Source organism: Callospermophilus lateralis, chromosome 14, assembly GCF_048772815.1.
Source record: "Callospermophilus lateralis isolate mCalLat2 chromosome 14, mCalLat2.hap1, whole genome shotgun sequence".
Lineage (NCBI taxonomy): Eukaryota > Metazoa > Chordata > Mammalia > Rodentia > Sciuridae > Callospermophilus > Callospermophilus lateralis.
In genome coordinates, this window is record NC_135318.1 from 59,418,160 (window position 1) to 59,440,739 (window position 22,580).

General features: G+C 54.6%; 1 protein-coding gene across 2 annotated transcripts in view; it reads right to left on the reverse strand.

The window, feature by feature from the left end:
- Positions 1-266: 266 nt before the first annotated feature.
- The window catches only part of Sfxn5 (sideroflexin 5), a 116,137-nt gene continuing 93,823 nt past the window's right edge, over positions 267-22,580 (reverse strand). The window contains exons 13-15 of one of the 2 annotated variants that reach the window (XR_013088604.2): positions 18,641-18,758; positions 1,894-3,316; positions 267-1,788 (exon numbers count right to left, since the gene is read on the reverse strand). Coding sequence is in view for 1 of the 2 variants with exons in the window: in XM_076833143.2 (XP_076689258.1) it covers positions 3,239-3,316; positions 18,641-18,758 (196 nt within the window). In the remaining variant the exon portion in view is untranslated. Of the gene's footprint in view, positions 3,317-18,640; positions 18,759-22,580 lie in introns of both variants that reach the window. The other variant, XM_076833143.2, reaches the window with a different exon arrangement.

Here is a 22,580-nt window from a genome sequence, read left to right on the forward strand (position 1 = left end):
TCCTTGGGTGCGTCCCTTCGTGAGCACTCGATAGCTGCTCTGCCAAGGGGGTCCTTCCGCTGTTTAACCCACCCCCCTTTCCCATTTTCCTTCCTCACTTGGCCTTTCCCGTACCCTCCTCTCTGGGCCTTCTTTGGACCCTGGGTCTACACCTTCCCACACAATCCTCAAGAGCTCTTCACCCTTTCCCGCTGTGTTTCGGTGCTCCCACCCCTCCCGACATAATTCACAAAACCACACTCCGATGCTTTAAATCCATCGTTTATTGCCCACAGTTCATTAGTATCACATCAATCACACAGATTGAGAAAATTTCTGAGAAGGTTAAAAAGACACTGTGAAGTCCCCTGGGTGTGCTGGGGCACGTGGGTTGGCGCCTCACTTACGCCCACCCAAGGCTGGAAGACCACCTCAGATCTTCCACTGGCTCTTCTTCTCATGACCCTCACCCTTCTCCCAGGCCAGAGACTCAGAACAGGATTGGGAAATGACTAGGGGTCTGGTGGCCATCTTCACTTGGCAGCCATCTTGACATCTTGGGCTGTTGCCTCCTGCACTCTCAGATTGCTTTCCAGAAATGGGAGAAGGGCATCCCCACGCCTGAGGGAATGTTTGAAGTGATCAGAGGGGTTTGGGAAAGGACACCAGAGCTGCAGATGGGCCCTGTATTCCAGCAAAGCTGGGCCAGGTTTACCCAAACCAACCTGCCCCACCCAGACCTCTCTCCGGCCCCATCAGAGTTGGGTAGGGGAATTAGCAGAAAGTTTCCCTCTGTGGAGGGTTTTTTTTTTTTTTTTTTTTTTTTTTAAGCCAGACTAGGGCTTAGCAGCATGGCCCACTGTCCTTCTGTCCCCATCACCTTGAGCTGTGAGGATCCTTTACCACTGCACCCCTATGGAAACATCCCCCTTAGCTCATGTGAAATTGCATTTGAGAGCTTGATGCAAATCATCCAGGTAAAAGGCATGTAAGTTATGAGAGGCTGAGGCCACAAGACCAGGGCAGGGTGAGGTTGGGCAGGGGCAACCAGCACAGGGGAACTAGAAAGGCTTCACCTCTGGCCTCTAGAGGGAATATGGCTTGGGAGGCAGTTTTGGTCCCAAGATAAAGTGCACGAGAACAAGACCCTATGACAAGCGGGGGCAGGCTGAGCTTGCAGTGAGCTCTTCAAAAGAGGACTCAAACACGCCCCGCCCCGTCCATGCCTAGAAGCCAGCACAGCGCAGCAGTCATTGGCATGCTCACATTATGACAGGATTGGCTCAAAAATATTTCCCCCTCCAGCCCATCCTCAGCCATGCCCCCCCATGCTGTTCTGTCCTCCCTGCTTGCTTATGTCTTCCCCCTTTCCTGAAGAGCAGGGAGGTGGGATGCTCCTCAGGAGAGTGGTGGGCGCTCAGGACAACATCCTGCAGAGCCAGCTGCTGGTCACCAGGGGCTGGCTGGCTGGGGGGCAAAGGCACCATGGCTTCTGGGTGGGAACATGCTGTCAATGCCCATGGGAGACCCCCTTCATCAGACACCTGCCCTAAGTTGCTGAGAGGCCATCTGTGGCCACGCTCTTGCTGTCTTGCAGAGGCTTCTGCCCAGATCCCTCCTAAGGTGGAGTCACCAGGGGAGGGAGGCCCAAAGGCTGCACATTGGCAGCTTCCATCCTTGAGGGGGTCAGGGGGGGCACATCGAAGCTAGTGTTTCCCCTTCCTTTGGGCCTTTCAGACAAGGAGTCACCTTGCTTAGCCCCCACCCAGGTCCTGCTTCCCTCTGTAGAACTCTCTCCTTGTCCTTGGCCTGCAAAGGAAAAGGAGAGGGGAGCTAGCAGCCAGGGGCCTCAGGCTGCAGAGCTGAGGGGTGGCATGCAAGTGTGGCCCCCCACACAGACCCAACTATCCATACTCTCTCCTCCTCCAGAACTGCCAAGTTTTTGGCAAAGGTCAAGTGCTTCCAAGATGTGGGATCACACACAGAAAGGCAAGGTCCGATTTCTGAGGCCATTCCAAGGGGCCTCCCCCTTTCCCAGTCCAGTGTTCATACTATGCCTGTGCTCAGGATGACCATCACCTGAGCAGGACAGGAAAAGACAACCTGGAAGAGTGAAGGGAACCCCTTGATCCAGTCTTCTGCTTCTGGGCAAGAAGGAGAGGCCAAGGGGAGGGAGTGAATTGCCCAGAGTCACACGGCCCATTGGTGCCAGAGCTGGGGCCCATCATTCCTGGGTTGATGCTGTCTCTTAGATGGCTCCCAGGGATCTGGCCTTGGCACCCTCAGGCACGAGACCCTCCTACTCAGGAAGTGGTGGAATGTGACAGGCAGCGTCAGTGGCTGGAGATTCCCTGGACAGCAGCTGGACCAGCTCCAGCCCATCCTCAGCCCCAGCGCCCAGCCTCCAGCATGTGCCTGAAAGGGGACCCTCCTGCAGAGAGGCCAGTGCAGGTGCGTGGTTCCTGTACTGGAACCATCATTCCTTCCTGGGGCTTTCTGCCTGGAGCTGGGGTCCCCTCGGGGGACTGGAATCAGGGAGAGCTCCATGAGGGGGGACCCTAGCCCCACCATCACTGGCTTTTTTGCAGAGGGATTGGTTCTGCAGCTGGAACATGAAAAAGAGCTGGCCACTTCCAGAACCTGCTGCCCAAAGAATCTCCAGTGCTCCATGACTCCCTGGGTCCAATTCCTGAGGACCTTCAACATGGCTAGTTCTTATCCTGTGGGGTACAAACCAGCGCCCCTTCTTCCCCCTCTCCAGCCTGAGGAGTCATCTGGCCTGGCCACTCGGATATCCTAAATCTACCAGCCCAACTACCAAACCAACCCGGTTCCTAGGCTCCCATCATTTGTCCACATGCCACTTCTGGTCACCTGCAACCAAGGCTCAGACTTAATTCTGATTAAAAAAAAAAAGAAAAAGAAAAAAGAAACCAATGTATAAAAGGATCCTAATTCTACCCCATGGGCACTCTGCAGTTTTCCAGTTTCATACATAATTGTGCTGAGTGGAGTTTCCACAACCCCACATAAGGCCCAGAAATGCACTTGATTCTTTTGTATAGGAAATGTGTCAGAATTCCTCTCCCCTAAGTTAAAATGTGAATGGATTAGTCTCCCTACCACAGTGGGTTGAGTGCTCCCCCAGGTGGCCCAGGACTGTGGGGTCCACCTGCAGGTGCAGCCCACCAGACTTCTTCCCTGCCCCCAAATTCCCTGGCCTGGACAAAGCTCTGTCCCCAGGCCAGCCGGCCACCGCTCACAGCCCCTTGTTATACACCACCGTCCGGCTGCTTGTAGCCCGGGCGATCTCAGGCTCTAACTGGGAGGTTTCGATCTGAGGAGAGAGAGAACAGAAAGATGAATGGAGAGACTGGGGAAGAGGAGGCTGGAGTAGCAGTTAAGACCATGCTGGTGCCCACAGTTTTGCCCTTCTGCGCCCTCCACCTCCGGGTCCATGTGTCCTGCCTGTTTTCCTTCCTTCTCCACAGTCTTGCCACCTTGGGGCTCACATATTCCTTCCAGCTCAGGTCTGGCATCTTCATTCTCATTACATGTCCACGTGACAAAACATCCCACCCCTGGTCTCTGAGCTCTGGGTCTCCCTCATCTCCAAGGCCCTTGTCCCTCACACTGCAGACAACTGTTCTCAGGGTGTCGCCTGGACCTGCTCACCCAGGGCTGCTCCACCCAGTCTCCTCCAACCCAAACCCTGCCCTCTCAGCTCCATGGTCCCCTACCCTGGTGGCATCCCCTCCATGGTCTCCTCTATGCTTTTAGACAGCAGAGGCCGCTGGCCCCCGACTCCCCACCTCCCAGTCTTCACATCCTTCTCTTCAACCTGGACATCAGGAAACATCATTTCCGCTACTCCCCAGACCAAGCACCTTGCAGCCCTGACTGGTGGAGGCTCCTGACCATGTGCCCACCATCTCCACACTTGGACCTGACCACCTAATGGAACCACTCAAGGCTCACCGTCCCTGACTTTGGCTGGGCCATCACAACAGCTGGCAACAGCACCCCCACCCCTGCTCCTGCCTGGTCACCTCCCTCTCCCACAGAGGCCACCTTAACCCTTCTCTGTTTTCCTCCACCAGCCCATCCTCAGATCCCCACTCCTGAGCTCATGAGACTTCTAACTGCAGGGAAAGATCAAAGGCATCAGAAGGGAACCACTTAGTTCCCCCTGTCAAACCCATGGCTTCCTGGTGTCCACCCTGGCTCCCACCTGCCCTCCTGTGCCTCACGGCAGCCATCCTGACCTCAGAAGGCAGAGCCCCACCTGGCACCACCTCCCTCCAGCCCCTGAGGCAGCTGGTCCCGGTGTCCTCCCTCTTTCCCACCTTCACTGCCTATTAACACCTCCACACAGGACAAGAACCTTCCATCTGAGAAAAGCTCTCCTTCAACCGAGGCAGGCTCCACTACTACCTTGGCTCCCTTCCCCGGCAATCACATTTGCTTGAAGAATTGCCTAAACCAGTGGTATCCACCTCCTCACCGCCCACTGACTTTTCAACCTACAGTAAATCTGGCTTCTGTTCACCACCCTACACAAAATCTTCCTCTGCACGGTCACTTTCAGCCCTCACTGCACAACATCCACTGGATGCTTCTTAGGGCCTTTGGGTCTCAGTGCGACTAGACGCCCTGGGTGACTCCCACATCTGAGGTGTCTCTACCCAAGGTTCTCCCCCGAGCATCAGGCCCACAGCTGCCTGCTTGACTGCTTGAACTTTCTCTGGACATCTCAAAGGCACATGAACTCAACCCATTTAAAATGGAACTGAGGCCAGCTGTGATGGCACATGCCAGTAATCCTAGAGACCGGGGAGGCTGAGGCAGGAGGATCCGCAAGTTCAAAGCCAGGCTCGGCAATATAGCGAGGCCCTAGGCAACTCAGTGAATGCTGTTTCAAAATAAAGAATACAAAAAGGCTGGGGATGTGGCTCAGTGGCTAAGCACTCCAGAGTTCAATCCCCAAGGCCAATAAATACATAACGGAATCCACCATCTCCCCGGCCCACCTCAGCTCCCCATCTCTGAGAATGGCACCACCACCTAATGGTAGTCTGAACAAAGACCTTGGGGCCCCAAGCCTTCTCTTTCCTTCCCTTCCCCAGAGGTACTGTCCACTTCAGTCCACCCCCCACCACAGCCAGGGGCCACCTTCTACAACTCCGATCTGTTAGTGCCTCTCCTTACTATGAGATGACTCGGCGACTCCCATTTCCTTCTGTGGATCAAATCCTGACTCCTGCACCACCCAGCCCCTGCCCTACCCCTGGACACCTTGAACTAGAGACACGGGACACGTGTACTTACTGAGTTCTGTGGACACACTGTGCTCTTCCCCCGCTCTACCCCATCTTTGCCACAGCTGCCCTCCTGCCTCCCCTCCCGCCCCCACTCCATTTCTCCCGTCTTCAGTCAACTTTGGTGGCTCAGCTCAACCGGCACCCCAGCCCCACGCTCTTCTTATATCCAAGTGACATCACGTTGTTTGGGGACTGTTTCCTCATCCCCCACCCCTTCACATCAGATCACCAGCTCCCGGAGGCAGGGGACGGACACACAGGTCACCTGAAGGCCTGGTAGAGTGCTAGTGCCCCTAAGTGTTGAATAAAAGGGTGGAACAGGACCTGGGAGGATGGGGTGCCCCTGCAGAATGCTACAGCATCTGTTTTCCAGCTCTAGGTTCTTGAACCAGTGGAGATACCGGAGCCTCCTGCCTGAGGCGGGTCAGGGAGGGAGGTGTCCCCTCAGTGAGGAGGACCCAGCCTGACATCTACCCTGGGAAGGATCACAGGGGCGTCAGGCTTGCGACTTAGCTCAGTTGAGCTTGACCTAGGCACCTGATGTATGTCAAGACATAGCAACCCTGGCAGAGAGGCAGAAGGTGGTGCAGACTAGCTGGCCTTCAAAGACTCAGACCAACCCAGGCTGTGTAGGTCAGCGCCCAGACGAGAGGGAGTTTGGTAAGGACTGGAGCTGGTGGGCGTGGCGGGGTTCCTGGAGACAGAGGACCCTTCTCCTCTAGTCTTGATACACCAACACCCAGGCTCTGGCTCCTTGAGATGACCAAACAGACAAGAGCTAGGCTCAAGACCAACCCTGGCCCCCACCCCCGTCCTCAAACCATCTTCTCCTTCCCCACCCCTGCCAGGCCCCAAGTCCCCTCCACCCCAAGTCCCTCCACCCCACCAGCTCCCCTCGTCCCCATGCTGCCACTGACACAATGCACAGCGCCCACGCTTAAAAATCTAAATGCTTTTGAAAATGTTTAACCTAGTTAGACAAATTAGCAAAAATTTGTGCAAAACAATTTAGGTATTTAAAATATTCAATGTTTTTAAAAAACTGGAAAACTGTTCTTAGCTTTCAGCTGCAAAAACCAACAAAATATAACATCCCAGCAATCTTACCATGAGGTGTAACATAACCCTTCGGGAAAGCTGTTAAACAGCTACTGAGGCATCCTGGGAAATAGCACTTCATTTATTCAAATGCACATATGTCAGGCTTTTGCACCATATGTCATTCCAAGCTATTTACAGTAATAATTAAATCTTAATCAACGTTTAACCTCTGTAAAATGTTTGAAGAATCCTAATCACCCTTCAGACTGCACTAATGAAGGAGAAATATATAAACATAAAAGGAAAATGATGCATAGATATCACACTGGAAAGAACAGTAATTGCAAAATTGTATTTCTTTTAAATATAATCAGTAAATGATGTAAAGTAAGCCAAGGAGTATTTTAAGTTAAGACATCTTGGATGTCAGAGGTGTGAGCAGCTAATTTTGTTCTGCTACCCATAACAGATGTAGCATATTTTATTTTAGTGCCATTATTAGCAACTTCCCATGCCGGCTTTCACTGAAGCACTGAGGCCCGCATTAAAATCAGAGAGGCTGCTCACCGCGGTGGAGGACCACGGCCCAGGGCCACGGCCCACGGTGCTCACTCCCTGGAGCCCGCAGACCCAGGGAGACCGAGGCCTCCTCCTCCCAGCACCCCAGGCTCCCCTGGGCCCCCTTGGAGCTGAGGGCAGCAGGTAGGAGGGATGCACGGGGGAGAGGGGAGATGCAAGCAGTGGGAAGGCTCCTGGGGGAGGTGACTGAGGAGCCCAGGAGCAGGGGCTTGGGGACAGAGTTGTCAATCTAGGCTTTCCTCTCATTCCAACTCAGTCTGCTCTCAATTCAGCAGATATCGATGGCCACTGACTCCCTGGCCCCAGGCTGGGCACATGGAGAAGGACAAGATCAGCCTGTGTCCTTGAGAAGCTCAAAGTCTAGGGGAGGAGTCAGACAGTGAACGCAGATGGATTCCAGAGACACAAGCAAAGTGCCATGGAAACTGGGGAGGGGCTGGGGGTTCCAATGATGAAGGAACGAGGAAGGGAGCGAATAGAGGGTTTTGGTGATCAGAGAGGCTAGGCAAAGGTGAAGGGAGAAGCATTAGCTGGCCAGCATGGGCCGCGAGGGCAGGGGAGCACTGTCGGATGTGGTGGAAATGTGGCAGAGAATGGAGGTGGGGTGAGGACAAGCAGAATCCTTTATGCTACATCAAGGTGCCAACCTTTTATCTGAGAGCAATAGGGAGCCATGGGAGGATTTGGAGCAAGAGTGGGCCATAACCTTGCCTATTTTAGAAAGGTCTCTGTGGTGGTGGTGGTGGTGGTGGTGTGGAGGATGGACTAGAGGGGGCAGGGAAGCCTCCCAGGGAGCAGCTGTCAGAATCAGAGAGGTGCTAGGTCCTGCCTTATGATGCTGCCAGTGGGGGCAGGCAGGAGGGTGTGCCGAGGATCCTTTCTGAAGATGAAATCCATAGGAGTTGATGACCAATTCCATGTGGGGGTGAGAGGGAGGTGTTGAGGATGACTGTGCGTTGGATGACTCCTAATTCTAGCTCAGGAGCTGGGGTGGCTGGCGATGCCATTCTCAGAGGCAGGGAATATGGGAGGGGGTGGGGCTGGGAGGGGGAGGTGTGCTTAGGGTAGCCCATGCTGAGTTGGGGGTGCCTGTGAGCTCCCCAAGTGGAGAGGCCTGGGGGGCAGATGGGTCCAGGGTTCTGGGGCGATGGGCAGGAGAGAGAGCCCGGATGTGTGAGCACAGCCAGAGCCTCCAGAGTGGAGAAGCTTGCCCAGGAGAGCAGATGGAGGGGCGGGTGCCAGGGCCTGGGGAACAGGCACATTTGAGGGGCGGGTGAAGGGAACAAGCCCGTGACGGCGGCCTCGGGGGACCAGCCTGAGGAACGGAAGCAGTGACAGAGGTGCCCAGACATGGAGCAGCAATGGATACCAGGCAGTGTTTTGAAAGTGGTCCTAGGAGGGCCAAGAGACCTTGGTCTTGGCAACTGGGTGACAGTGACCTCCTAGGTCCAGATTCCCCAACCTCCCACTCAGTGCAGACCCTGGGAACAGCCTCACTTGCATCTCACATTGGCCAGGCCCCCTCTGGCCCTCTGGCCATGGTGAGTGGGAGGCCCTATGCCATCTTCAGGTCCCTTGGATGTTGAGATCCCGGGGTCCTCAGCACTGGGCTCACTGGGAGAAGACGGGGTAGAGCCCTGTGTGCTGGGCGCTTGAGCAGATCTGCCATTTCTTCCCCTCTTACCAATAATCAAGTGCCCCCTAGGAAGTACGCTCTCTGGGTATGTGGGGGTCCAGTCTTCTCCAAGGGAATCACATCAGGGGCCTGCCCGGGAGTGGCCTTTGGACAGGCGGTTGTGAGTGTGGTTCAGGGGCTGTGGCTGCCTCTTGTTGCTCTGGCCAGCTCCAGGCCTGGAGGCAGGAACCAAGGATAGGTGTTTTCTAGGGGACCAGGCTGCTGGGAGGGCTGAGGGGGAAGAAGCAAAAGTCAGCTGTATGTGCCGAGAAACAGTGTAGTGGCCAAGGTGGCTCACGGGTGGGGTTGTGGAGGGACATGCCAAGGCTTGGTGAGAGGAATGGATGTAGCCAGAAGAGACCCCCGCCCCATGTTGGGCTGAGAAGGTAGGGACTTGGTTGGAACCATAAACTAGCTCTGAGGGGCCTTTTCTGGGGAGAAGGTGATGATGAGAAAGGAGGCGGAGCAAGCAGCAGGTATAGGGAGAAGGGACTACAGCCCCTGGTGCAGCGGGAATCATTCCCAGGCCCCTGAGAGCCAGGCAGGTAGGATGCCTGGGTTGAGGAGCCAGAGTCCTAGAGGGTGAGGATTGCAGGGACCACGGAGAAAGCTGAAGTTCCCAGTCAGCACTGGCTGATGGTTCCTGTAGCCCCAGAACTGGGGATGCTGGGAACGTGCCCGGCCCACTATGAAATAAGCAGTGTCACCTGCTAGTCCTGCCTGACTCATGCTGAGCCTGAACCTTGACTCCCACACAGCCTCGTGGGGTACAACCTCCCCACCTGCCTATATCCGAGCACCAACTCCATCCTGCAGCCCAGCTCAGACTCTCCTGCCCCTCCCAGGAGATAGCCCCAGGTGGGAAGCACCATGTCCAATATCTCTAGGGCCTCCCCTGAGCACCCCAAGGCCTGGCTGGCTCCAGAGCCCCAGGAGCAGCTCTGTGGCCTTCCTCTGTGGCCTGGGAAGGGTTAACCTTGAGCTATTTCTCTCTGTCTCCAGGCTCATTGTGGGTGGGGGGCCAGAGTGAGGAATGCATCTGGGGCCACCTCTGCCTTCCAGCCTGGGAGCACACACACCTGCAGCCAGGGCCAGTGGATAGTTTACATATTTGAACCTGGAGCTGAGGTGTGGAGACATAAACAGGAAACTGGATCCCCCAGCCTGTGCCCCATTCTCAGGGGCTTTTACCTACTACAAAGCACTGGCTCCTCCTGGCCTCTCTTGTGCTGGCTCCTCTGCGTCCCTTTCAAAGACTAAGGGCCAGGGGGTGGGGCATTCAGCCTGACCTTGTGACATAGCTCAAAGCCACTTCCTGAGCTTGGCCCGAGGTCTGAGCCTCTAAGGTCTGCAGGTGGTGGCAACATGGACACAGGGTCCCAAAGCCCAGGTGGGCATATGGCTGCCCGTGGGTGCCTGAGGCCTCAGCAAGGCTTGGAACCCCTGACCCAGTAGGCAGCTACGTCCACCCTTTCTCACTGGGGCTGCAGGCCTCTCAGGCCCTACACACACACACACACACACACACAAGTCCTATCCTTTTGGGGGCAGCTAGAAGGTGGGGTGTTAAGCTAGGGCCAGGTAAGAGTAAGGCCTGAACTTGGATTCCTAGACCCTGGGGTCAGGTCTTTGGTACTGGTTCTGGGCTCCCACTGTCTTCTCAACGAAGGTCACACTCCTTGGTTGGACACTTAGGCCTTCTGGGTCTTTCTCCAGGTTCCTCATCCACTAGCTACTTTCCATTTCCTGTATATTTGAGACCTGAGTCCAAGCTGTATCCACTTCCTCTAAGACTACCTCCTCCTGGAAGCCTCCCCTGGTTTTGTCAGACCAAATCCATTGCTTTCACCTCTGGTGCCCCTGGCACTTGTTCTGGTCTTCATGGCACCCCTGTCGAAGACCTGGTGTGAATACACCCACCCCCATCTTGCTCCATCTTGCGCCATTCAAGGCAGCTGCACCTGGTACACACAGTTCGATCCTCTATAAGAACTGAATCAAACTGAACCAAAGTGTGAATGCGGGGGGCCCATCTCAAACCTTTCCATCTCCCCTGTGCTTTGTAGACCCAGAAAATGCTCAAAGCCCCCTCTCGGTTTTGGAGCTTTGCACTGTTCCTGGGTGCCCTCTGGTGGACCAATCTCACAGTCCTTCTCTGTCCTCTATCTTCTCAATCTGGAGGCCTCAGTTTCCCCACACAAGCAGTGGGAAAACTTTCGACTTCCTGGAGCTAGGAAGACAATGATATCTAGAAATAGATGGGAGCCTGTTGGAGGCTTAGAAAGCTCATGTGATGCTACTTAATGGAGGCAGGATCTGCGGGCATCCCAGCGCGCAGGCCCTGCCCTGCCCCCCATGTTCTGCTCACCCCACTCACAGGCCTGAGCTTTTGCTGTGGGCCAGGCATGCTCGAGACCCTGTGCACACATCATTGCTGTTATCTCAGTGGAAGCGTTGCACAACCAAGCCTCTTGTCTGTTCTAAATTCAGTGAGGTGTTCTAGAAGGTCCTGGGAGGGAGATCTGGGTCGAAAGGCGGCCTTGCTGAGGTCTGTCTTTGAGAGCGTGTGCACGTTCATGCGTGTGCGCCTGTGTGCACGCGCGGGTTTAGGATGGGGGTGCAGGGAACAGGCAACATGACAGGTGGCGTTGGCGTTCCTGGGCTCCAAGCGGCTTTGCCATCCCCATTCGTCCCTCCTGGGGGGTCCTGTGGGCAAACTCCAAGAAAGCAGCGGGCGCAGGGAGGCGGCAGATTTCTGACGGCAAAAATAGCTTGCTTCGGAGTTCAGTAGGGACCTGATTAAACCAGTAAATGAGAAAAACCCCAAACAAACATCTCCAAGCAAAGCAGGAGATGGATTGGAGACTGGAGGGGAGGAGGCCCCTGCTCTGGGGACAGTGAAAGTGCTGTGGACTCTGGAGGGACATGATGGTCCCTGGACATCATCTCTTGCCTTGTATCAGCTCCAGAAGAGCCAGAGAGAAGAGGAACCAACAAAGTCAAGGTGAACCAGGACAAGCCATGTTCTATGTTAGGAGTTGATCAAGAGCACAGTTCTGAGTTTTAGGGACACGCTAGCTGCCAGGGAGGGAAAGGGGGCTGTTGTCCCCAGGCAGGAGATGGAACCAGAACCTGCACTTGTGAGGTGGGACAGATCTTGGTGGGGCACATTAGGGATGATGTCCTTGAGGAGGGCTATTTCTAGAACAGTCTGAACAGGTACCTAAGCCAGTTCTCAATTCTTCCCCATTCTTGGTGAGGAGTTCAAATGCTTTCTCAGAGAAAGGAGAATAAGATGGGGGCCAGGGACTGACTTCTGATGGGTCACAGATGCCTGGCCAAGCTATTTCATCAAAACCACCATTTTCTTTCTTTTCAAAAAATATTTATTTAGTTAGTTGTAGGTGGACATAATACCCCCATTTTATTTGTATGTGGTGCCTAGGATTGAACCCAGTGCCTCACACATACTAGGTGAGTGCTTTACCACTTAGGCACAACCCCATCGCCCAAACCACCCTTTTCCTCAGGACTGGTGAGGGAGCGGAGAGAGAGTGGGAGTTCTGGGACCCCTGGAGGAACCCACATTCTTTCCCTATGCAGGGAGGATGTACCTCTTTGTTTCTCTCTCTCTCTCTCTCTCTCTCTCTCTCTCTCTCTCCCTGTTTTTTGTTTGCTTGTTTGTTTGTTTTTTGGTGCAGGTATTGAACTCAGGGGTGCTTAACTACTGAGCCACATCCCCAGTGACTTTATTTTTTTATATTTATTTAGAGACAGAGTTTCTTGGGGTTGCTTAGGGCCTCACTAAGTTGCTGAGGCTGGCTTTGAACTCATAATCTTCCTGCCTCTCTCCCAAGCTGCTGGGATTACAGGCGTGCACCATCACACTCAGCTACCTCTGTTTCTTGATGCACAAACCTGTAAGGGTGAGACATGGCTTGAGAAAGGTGCTGTGGACATGGAGAGAGCTTCACAGCATGCCTTCTAGTCCGGGGACCCTCTGGAGCTGAGGGAGGAGGGGTTCAATTGAGAGGGAGGGGGCCTGGGGGTTGGTAGGGCTGACATGGGAGGCTCAGAGCAGGAAGCCCTGGGGGGCTCTTATGTCTTCTCCCAGCCAAGGTGTTCAGCAGAATCTGCAAGAGCAGGGGGCTGGGTGTCCTCTGCTGAGGTGTCAGGGAAGGTCAAAGGCCAGGAGCTGACAAAAGGCAAGCCAACTGACAGGAACAGTGCAAACAGGCCAAACAGGAAACAATCCTCCTGGCTGGTGAACCTGACTCCTTGTCCCCTCCAGGCTCCTGTAACAAGCAGCCTCAGCCCAGAGCCCTCCCCGTCTCTCTAGACTGGCCCCTGCAGTGGCTGGAAGGACAGCAATAGAGTGAGGACCCAGGGGACCATGGGGCATATCCCAAGCAGGCCTAAGGCCCCTGCCCATTCACAACTTGGCACAGTTCAGGAAGCCAGACCTGGCCTTACAGGATGGCTCAGAGGATACACCCATGTTGCAGGGCTCAGCACCGGACTTCAGGTCACAAAACTACCATTGCTCTCCTGATTCTAGTAAGGGAGCCCGGTCTCGTGTTTTCACTTCCAGAATCCTATGGGATAAAGCCAGGAAGAAACTTAGTTCTAACACCTTATCTTACAGCTGGGGGGACGGAGGTCTCTGAGGTTAAGACTCAGGCCATTTAGAAGGTGGAGGCTGACAGAGGCCAGCCAGCGGGGCAGAGGGCAGACCTGGAGGACACAGGTCAGCCCCTGCCCCAATACCACCTAGGGACAGGGCCAAGCCCCTGACTGCCCCCCACTCCCCATGCCTCACTCATCCCCAGACAGGCCCCACTTCTTCTGTGGACACATTTCAACCTCACCAAATCAGCTAATTATTGACAGTTGGTGAAGAGGAGATTTCACTTTTTCCTCCTGTTAAACTGCTCCTAATTAGTTCCCTGTCACCACGCTGGCTCGCCCGCCCGCCGCCGCCCGTTCACAGTGCCTCATTAACCTTTCGCTCCTCTCCTGCCGCCTGCCAACAAGATGAAGACAAAAACAGATTGTGGAACAATGGCTCCGGCTTGTATGTGCAGCCCCGTCCCCCAGCCCCAGAGCTCCAGGGGGAGCCGTGAGGGAAAGAGAGGGGACTGGGGTGGGAGGAGAGCCCAAGAGGAATCAGGGAAGGGAGAAAGAGGCACAAAGAAAGATAGAGGCAGAAACAGGCAGGGACAGGCGAGGGGGCCTTGGCCAAGGTGCTGCTTCTCTCTCCCAGGAGACAGGAGGTTCATTAAGGGGATTGGACGCGCTCCCAGGTAGGGAACACCGCCTGTCAGGGTTGGAGGGACATTTACCATCAGCCTCCTATGGCAGCCAAGCCTATGGGCCCAGAGACTGACCCTGGAACTCTCCCTCCAGGGACCCGAGGCACCAGTGTAAGTGGGGTGGGGAGGCAGGATGGAGGTGACCGAGTTTGCCTGGAACTCAGAGTCGCAATCTCCAGAGAGGGCAGGGATGACAAGGCCACGTAAACCAGGCCCCACCTGGACACAGGAGGCCCCTATTACCCACATACCCTAGTGCAGCCTGCTGCCTTCTTTTTATCAAAGCTCCACTTCCTGTTGACATTTGTGACTTACTGTATTTTGGGTTCCACCCCCAGAATGGAGGCTCCCTAAGACTAGGAACCATTATGTGACCATCCCAGTTACAGAGAGGGAAAGCAACCCAGCCTGTATGGGGGTCTATGGGGTAGAGCTTGGGTTAGTGGTGCTGATAGGCCTGCTTGCGCCTGGGAATAGCCTGGCCAAGCGATTCTTGGCCATGTCCCACTGTGTGGCCTCACCCTCCAGGTCACAGGTCTCATCAAGGCAGAATCCATGCTCCCTGCATGGACAATAGGACCACAGCCCAGCAGGGAGGCCAGATCCCATCCTCCAGTTCTCACACTCAAGTTCTAAGGGGGTCTCTGGTCCCACCTGTCCTTCCTCTAGATTTCCCCACCCTTCCCACCCCTTTGTCAGCTCAGGGTCAGAAAACAAAGATGCACACATTTCCTGTGAAAATGGATACCACTTCCCCCACAAAGTCTAGGAGGCCTAGGGGAAGACACTGGAATGTAATTGCTGATAAATTAGCGGTGAGTAGTCTGGGGCACACACTTGGCCTCCTCTTTATGATGAGACTTGGCCTCCTCTTTTTTATGATGGGGTATGGGCAGGCTGAGGAAGGTTATGGAATCCTGCCTGGGTACAAAAACAGCTCCGTCATTACCAAAGTGCACCTTGGGCAAAGTTCTTAACCTTAATGTGTCTCAGTTTTCTCATTTGCAAACAAGGAATATAGGAGCCTGCCTTGTAGAATTGCCACCATGACCAACCAGGCCCCTCTACTCACTGAACCCAGGGACTCCTTGGAGGCCACACCTTCCTTCTTTGGGCTACGGACACTCCCTCACCACTGCTGCTCTCTCACCAGCTCCCAACCTCCATCTCACAGAACACCCAGTGCTGATCTCCCAGAGCTGCCCATCCCTGAACTCATTTTTCTGAACAAAGAGAGAAAATGTACTACCATTTTGCCTCCTGACTTCAATGTCTATCTACATCACACAATGGCTAAGTCTCCTCTGCTCCTTCCAGGCCCCTCAGTCAGAGCTCACTCTGCACAGAGCCCCCACCTTCCATGTACTCCGCTTGCGTGAATCTACTCCACCTGGGCTCTCTCCCTGCCTCTTGCTGCTCCTTCCCTTTCTCGATGGCATTTCTTCCTCTCACACTGACCTCACCTTCCCCCAGGCTTTGATTTCCCCCTTGTACAGAAGGTTTCATATCTCCAGCCAAACCTCTCCCCAGAGCTATAGATACACACATCTATCTGTCTGGGCAACATCCTTTGATAATCAATAATACTTTGAACTTGAAGAGCATTAGGAGGAGTTAATACAATAAGGCACGGAGTTTCCAGCATTTTGCCTGCTTTAGTAGCTGTTTGGTAAAAGTAGCTATCATTACTATTTGCAATTTGACCCTCGGTGCTATTTTAATAGGCAGAAATATTAATTCAAAAAGAGCAGACAAAACTCTCTCCCAGGAATTGAAGCAGAGATTGAAGTTCCTTCCTCAACCTTTGGGGCTGATGAGTTGGAAACCACACCAATCACCGCAGGTCGGCCATCCTAGGAACCAGTTCCTAAACTCGATTTCCAAGTCCCCTAATTAATTAATTAGTGTTTCAGTGATTACTTCTGTTGACAGCCTTGGTGGCTTTTGGCAAAGTTGGGTCAGCCCAAGCAAGTTCAGACTTATTATGGCAAATCCCACTGGCTTCTGGGACATGAGACATGATCCCTGCACGGTAGAAGAAGCACCTCGTTAGAATTAATTGGGAGGATGACTGGGGGAATGAGGTCCTCTCAGCCATTGGCTGATGGCCTTGGTGCCATAGATAGGTCACAGAAAGGCTTTAGAACACCCCATGATGCCCAGGACAACTTGCATCCTGCTGGAGGCAATGCAACCCTCCCTCCCCAGGGGACAAAGACCTATTATACGGTGATGATATTTTTTCCCAATCTAGACACAGAGGCTTGGGTTGCCATAAGAGGACTTTGGTTAGACACACAGAAGAACTGACTCCTGTGCTTATTTGAGCAGGCATTGGGGGACAGTGGAGCCCAGGCTTTGCCTGGAGCCTCTGTGAGGCCAGAGCAACTGACCTTGGACCATCTCTCTGCACCAGAAGTGTGGACCTTCAGGGTTTCCTCTGACCTTGGGCTTCCCTTGTGGATGCTCTGGGCCTCCATTTCCCAGTGGTAAATGGGGTGACCTTGAAACCCATATAGCTGGGATGATCTCTGATCTGGTGCCAAGAGTTTTCCTGCCCTGGGCCCTCTCCATGCAGAGCTTCCAGAGCCCCTGATGCTAGGGCACAACGGTGCTAGAGGCACACGGGGGACTCAGCCCTGGCCTAGAATCTCAGGTTCAGGCTGCTACAGAGATGTGCAGAGACTTTAGGCAGCCTGGGCTCAGACCCTCCAAGACATGGATGTCAGGGACCACTGCAAAGTACCCCGCCTCTGTCCTTAGACTTCTAGGCAACCTGGTGTTCTTGACTCCATTGGAGCTTTCCTGCGGGTGGGAAGAGTGTCCCTGTCCCCACAGCAAAGCTAAGCCCTTCAGGCCTGATGGAACTGGGGGCTCATTTCACATACCAGGATCCCACCTGGTGTGACCTTGGTGGGTCCTATAAAACAAGAGCCCCACCCTTGGCATAGTATCCTCCCCAGACTCTGGGGCTGGGGTGGGGGCAGTGACTCCAGCTCTCACCCTTGGGGACCCAGAAGCTGGGTCTCTACCTCCTACTCTAAGGCCCTAGATCTCCAGTCCTCACCTTCCTGTCTCTTATTGTCACCTTCTCCAAATTCCCTCTGGGAACACTTACCCCTCCCACCACCCTTCTTGGGGCCCTCTGCAAAGCAGGGTCAACCCTGAAATCACAAACTCCAGCCACAGTGCCCGCTTCTCATGAGCTCGTTACTCCAAACTCCAGGCTCTCTGGGCCCCATTGGGCCTGCTCCTCCTGCCTGGCTTCCCATTCATCTTCCCTCCCAAATGCATCTGCCCCCGACTCCTCTCCCACATGCGAACATGAGCAGGGGGCTCTCCCTCTGCCAAGATGGGCCCCTTGTCTCTGCTTGGATCCCCTCCCCCCTTTTATGGGCCTTGCTCCCCATCCTCCTCCTTTCCATGTCCTCAGCTTCCTTCCGGGTGCTTCTGTTCTGCATTTATAAAAAGGGGAAAGTAAATAACAAAAGCTCTCAAGATCCTGCCTCTGTCACAGCGATGTGCCTGTTTCTCTTTTTCCCTGGTGCCAAGCCTCACCTCTGATGATGGCCTTGGTGCCATAGGTAGGTCACCTGTGCTCCACTCCTTGGGGACAGGGTTTGTCTCCATTGCCTGAAGGACAATGGACACTCTGAACCCCGTGGAGCTTGGGCTGCTCACCTACTCCGGATCCCATGTGGCTGGCTCTGCCCTTCCCAGTACTGGTTTTACCCCAGTGGTCTCTGCTTCTCTCCCTGCTGCCCAGGCCTTTCTCCTTGATCCCAGAACCACTTTCCACAGGGAACCTCCATTTGCATGTTCCACAGGCTCCTCACACCCAGAGGTCATCCAACTCAATTCAGTGTCCTCCCTCCAGCCTGCCCCTCTTCATGTAGCACCTACCCCTATCTGCCTTCTGCTTTTGAAACTAGAAAGCCGGGCACACATCCTGCCGGATCCCTTTCCCTCCCACCACATGCAGTTCTTCATGAAGTCCTGATGAAGCGGCCACCCGGCTTCTCTCAGAGGTCCCACTCCTCTTGATGCCCCCTGCCAACAACCCGGTCCAAGCTGCCATCATCTCACTGGATGCCCGCCACAGCCTCCTGATGGTTCCTTCTCCAGAGCTCCAACCCAGACTCATGACACAGGCATGGGGACCCTTCAAAATCAGGAGTCTGTGGTCCTGCTTTAAGGCTAGACCTCAGGATGACATTTACCCTCTCTCTGCTTTGGCTTCCAAGTTCAGAGCACCACCTGGCCCCAGGCCGCTTACCTGGGCTCCCCCAGCTGGCTCCACGCTCTGCTCATGCTGCAGACTGTGGTCAGCTCTTGAAGAGCGCTCGATCAGCTCTCTGATCCCATCTTGAACAGTCCCCATGTGCTGCCTCAACATTGGCTGATCCCAGGCCATGTGTCCACCCACCCACTTCTCACCTGGCCAGCTCTAGCCCAGCCTCCAGATCCCAGGGAAATACCACTTCCCTCCAGACTCCGTGGGGTCTGCTGTCTCCTCCTACATTCAGCCCGATTTCTCCCATCCTAACCTTCCTTGAACTTGAACATCATTGTGTTGACTGCTTGACCTTCAACTCCAGTGGTCAGAGCCTGGGCCATTTGCCCTTCTAACCACAGTCCCTTGCACAGTGCTAGGATATCAGCATGGGATAATATTTGTTAATAAATGACCCAACTGCGCCCCTCCCTTCCCTGCCCTGGAGGCCCCCACTGACCTCTGACATCTGCGGAAAGAGGCTGATGGCCAGTGGCAGGGCCAGCCCGAAGGCTGCCAGGCACACGAGGCTTTGCACAGGTAGAAGCAGCCGGGGGCGAGCCTGCAGGAGAGCCGTCCTGTGGGGGAGAGGGAAGGAGGAGCCCCATGAGGCCCAAAGACTGGGTGGGCTGGCCACTAGCCACCACTCTTCCTCAGGGACAGGGCAGCCTGGTTCTATATCAGCTTCCTACCTAAATAGATGGAACAAAATTCTGTCTTTGGGGCCCTCTTCTGTTGTCACTCTATCCTGCCCACAGGCCAGGCCTGAAGGACATTCTTTTTAGACCCTGACTACTCAAACAATAAGCAAGCATTTGTGGGGTGCCCACCCACCATGTGGTCAGTCCTGTGCCAAGAAGGTCACATGTGGGGGAGACAATAGAGAAGGCTGTTGGCCCCCTGCCCCTGGGGAGACTGGCAGGAGTGGAAAATGGCCCTCAGAGGCTTAAGTAACAAACAAACCAGAGTAGGTGGCACCCAGGGGAGAAGATAGAGCATCTGCACGCACGGGCACACATACCCATACAACCTGGAGGGGAGGTCCCGCTCTACTGAGGGAAGCCATCTCGAGGACCACCTCATCACCTCCATCCAGAGAAGGGCAGGGACTTGCCCAAACCCAAGGCCACCTCTGTATGAGGCCACAGGGTGCTTCCTACACTCCTGTCCCCGGCAAGTGCTGTCACCCTGGGCTGCTCCTGGCTCCCAACTTCAGGACTCTTTGCCATCTCATCCCCAGCTTATCACAACTGGCACCAGCTCCCTATGGCAGACTTTGGAGGTGGGATTTCTGGGCAGGAGATGGGCAAGAAAAGTCCCCTCCAAGGCCTGGGGTACTGCAGCTCCAGGACAGAATGGGCTCCCCAGGCAGAGTGGGGGCCATGCCAGTTGGCAAGTTCCTTCCCAAGTTCGTCAGAGCTTTCCCCCTTCAGAGGGGACTAATACACTTCACTTGGAGAGGCCCCAGGGATTCCAGCAGAGTGGACTATTAGCCAGAGGATGTTAGGTGGGCACTATGTCTGACCTCCGTAGCTGTAGCTGCATGGTCCGCTGCATGGCCCTCCACATGGCCAGCTCCTGGTGTGAAGGGCTGCTTTGCCCTGCCCCCATTGGAGCACACCTGGCCCTGGCCTTGGGTAGGTGAGAAGCCTCTGCTAAAGTTTGGGTCTTAAGTTCCCCTAATGGCTCATGTGTTAAAGGCTTAGTCTCCAGCTTGGAACTAGAGGGAACTTTAAGACTTGGGCCTAGTGGGAAGTCTTCCAGTCATTGGGGTGGTGACCTCAAAAGGGACAAGGGGAGCCTAACCCCTTCAATTCCTGGCCACAAGGGAGTAGGTTTGCTCTGCCACATACTTTTGCCATGACATGCTGTGTCCTCACAGGCCCAGAGCAACAGGGCCCACCAATCATGGACTGAAACCTCTAAAACCATGAGCCAAAGTAAACCCTTTTCCTTTATGAATTGATTATTACAGGTATTTGTTACAGTAACGGAAAGCTGACTACCACAGACCCTCTGGGGCAGAGACCCAGTGTAGGGGGCTGGCAAATCCTGTATGACCCTCACCTTCTAGGACAAGAATTCCAAGGGCATCTGGCCCTGAACAAAATTGGGAGCAGCAGTTCTCAAACTTGACTGTGCATTGGAATGTTCTGGTCAGCTGATTAAAAAAGCAAACTTCCAAGGGTTCCTTAATCCCATGGTCCTTATTCAGTTGGTATTAGACCTGACAGTTTGCATTTTAAACAATCCCACATGAATCTAAAATAGAGGATCCCCAGAACACACTTCTGAGAAACCCTGCCCCAGATACTTCTGCTTAGGTATTGATAAAGATTCAGTTATTTATCACTTCTGTGTAAGTAAAAGGATCAGCCCAGCCTGGCCCTCAGTAAGCGTCATTATTGCTGTAGATATTGCCCACGTTATGTGTGGGAAGGAGGTGAGATCCTGATCCTCCAGCCGTCTGCACCTGCCCAGACCCTAAGATCTTCAGCTTCAAGTTAAGCCTAAATTGAACTATGGAGAGGGGGATTTCCACAGGACCAAGAGGAGCAGAACTAAGGTGCCTGGGTCAAGTTCAGACCCCTGGGAGGCTAGCACCCCTTCTCCCCCTTGTGTCATGTGAAGTCCACACCTTCCCGGTAATTGGCCCAAAGACCCCTGGCTTCTCAGGAGACGTGGAGGGGCTGCAGCAAGGCTGACACCAGCCTTAGGTGACTTCCAGCTCAGATCAACTTCTGGAGTAGAACATGAGGTGGGTCGCAGGCCTTGCTGTCCAAACTAGCTCACAGGATGTGGACAGTGGGACTGCCCTCATGCTCAGGTGGTGAGATGGGAGGGTATGAATTTTCTGTGGGCACCGGCCTGAGGTTCACTGAGGGCATGGAGAGTGTGGCTGCCTCCCTGATAGGTGAAGGGGCAGGTCACCAGGTGAAGGGGCAGGTCACAGCTCAGTCCATGGGACTTCCTGAGGGAGGTGGTGGGAACACACTACATAGATTCCCTTCCATGTAGGCTGTAAGCTGGGCTCCTCTCTCATGGGGCAGCTGGCCTAAGTCTCTCTGGGCAGGGAGTCTGGGAAGCCCCAGGCCTGTCATCTCAATGCAGGAAGGAGGCAAGCCCAAGGCTACAGCCAAACCCCAGCCTGAGGAGTCCCAGCCCAGAGCAGGCAGAGTGAACACAGCAGGGCGGGGGAGGGGAGGAGAGGGAAATGGCAGGGAGGGATTGGAAAGGCAGCTGGGGGAGTTAAAATATGCAGATGGAGAGATGTGCGAATGCCTGGAGAAAGGAAAGACCCGGATCCCAGGGATGAAGGAAGATGGGGGAGCGGACTCAGGGACCCACTGTGGGTGTGGCCTGGGCACCCCCCACCCAGCTTAGACCCAGCCTGGTGCATTTTTCAGGTGCATCCCAGGGTCTGGGAGAAGTAAGCCCTGCTCTGCTTCTCCTGATCAGCACAGGAGCCTGCCTCTGAGATGGGGGGATTCCATCTGGGGGGCTCATCCCAGCTCTGGTTGGTGAAGGCTGCAGGGGAGGACGCCTGCTTGCCTTCCTGCCTGCACCCCCTTGAGAGCAGCCTCTGGGCCAGGAGTGGAGGCTCCTCTGCCTCTGACTTGAGACTTTTCCTTTTCATCTCAAGAGTCAAGTACAGCGGAGCTTGCAGAGTTCCCACCTCTCTCTTACCCTAGCAAGAAGCCCAGGCTCCTTGGCTCTGAGTGCTCCTGCTACAGAGGATAAAGTGAGGCCAGAGGCAAGTCGGGTCCCAGTCCTGGCTGCCACACAACAGCTGGTCTCCCCCATTGCTGTGCATTCCTTCAGCACTTGGAGCGCAGTTTTAGTTTGCGCTCCATTAATTTGCAAGTAGGCTGCTTTGTAAGTGTTCTTTTGTCTTTTTTTCTCTGGCTGTCCGGACTCCCTCACCCAAGCCGGGCTCCCTGAGGGTGGGGGCTGCCCCTCCCAGCAGCCTCCTCAGTAGAGGCCCTGAACCAGTCCCCTGCACCTGAAGACTATGGGGTGCATGGCAGGGCCCCACCCACCCAGCAAAGAGCCAAAAAGCTCCGGATGGTTTCAAAATGCAAAGCCTCAAAGAGCAAAGTGATGAAGGACAGTGTCCTCATTTTCCAGCTGGGAAACTGAGGTCCAGGGAAGCTCTGTGACCACATCGAAATGACAGAAAGTGCTGGAGCAGGAGGGGCCTAGATTTCATTTTCCTAATGCAAGTCTCAGCTCACCCTGCTACATCGCCCTGCCGCTCCTGCCACGAAGACCTGCAGTAGGTGTGAGATCAGTAAATCGTTGAGGGCACACGCTGGGCCTTATTCTTCTTGATTTTACTGGGGCAATTTGGGCTGGACTCTCTTCTCCCTAGAGATTCTCCCAGGAGCTCCAGGGAAGGA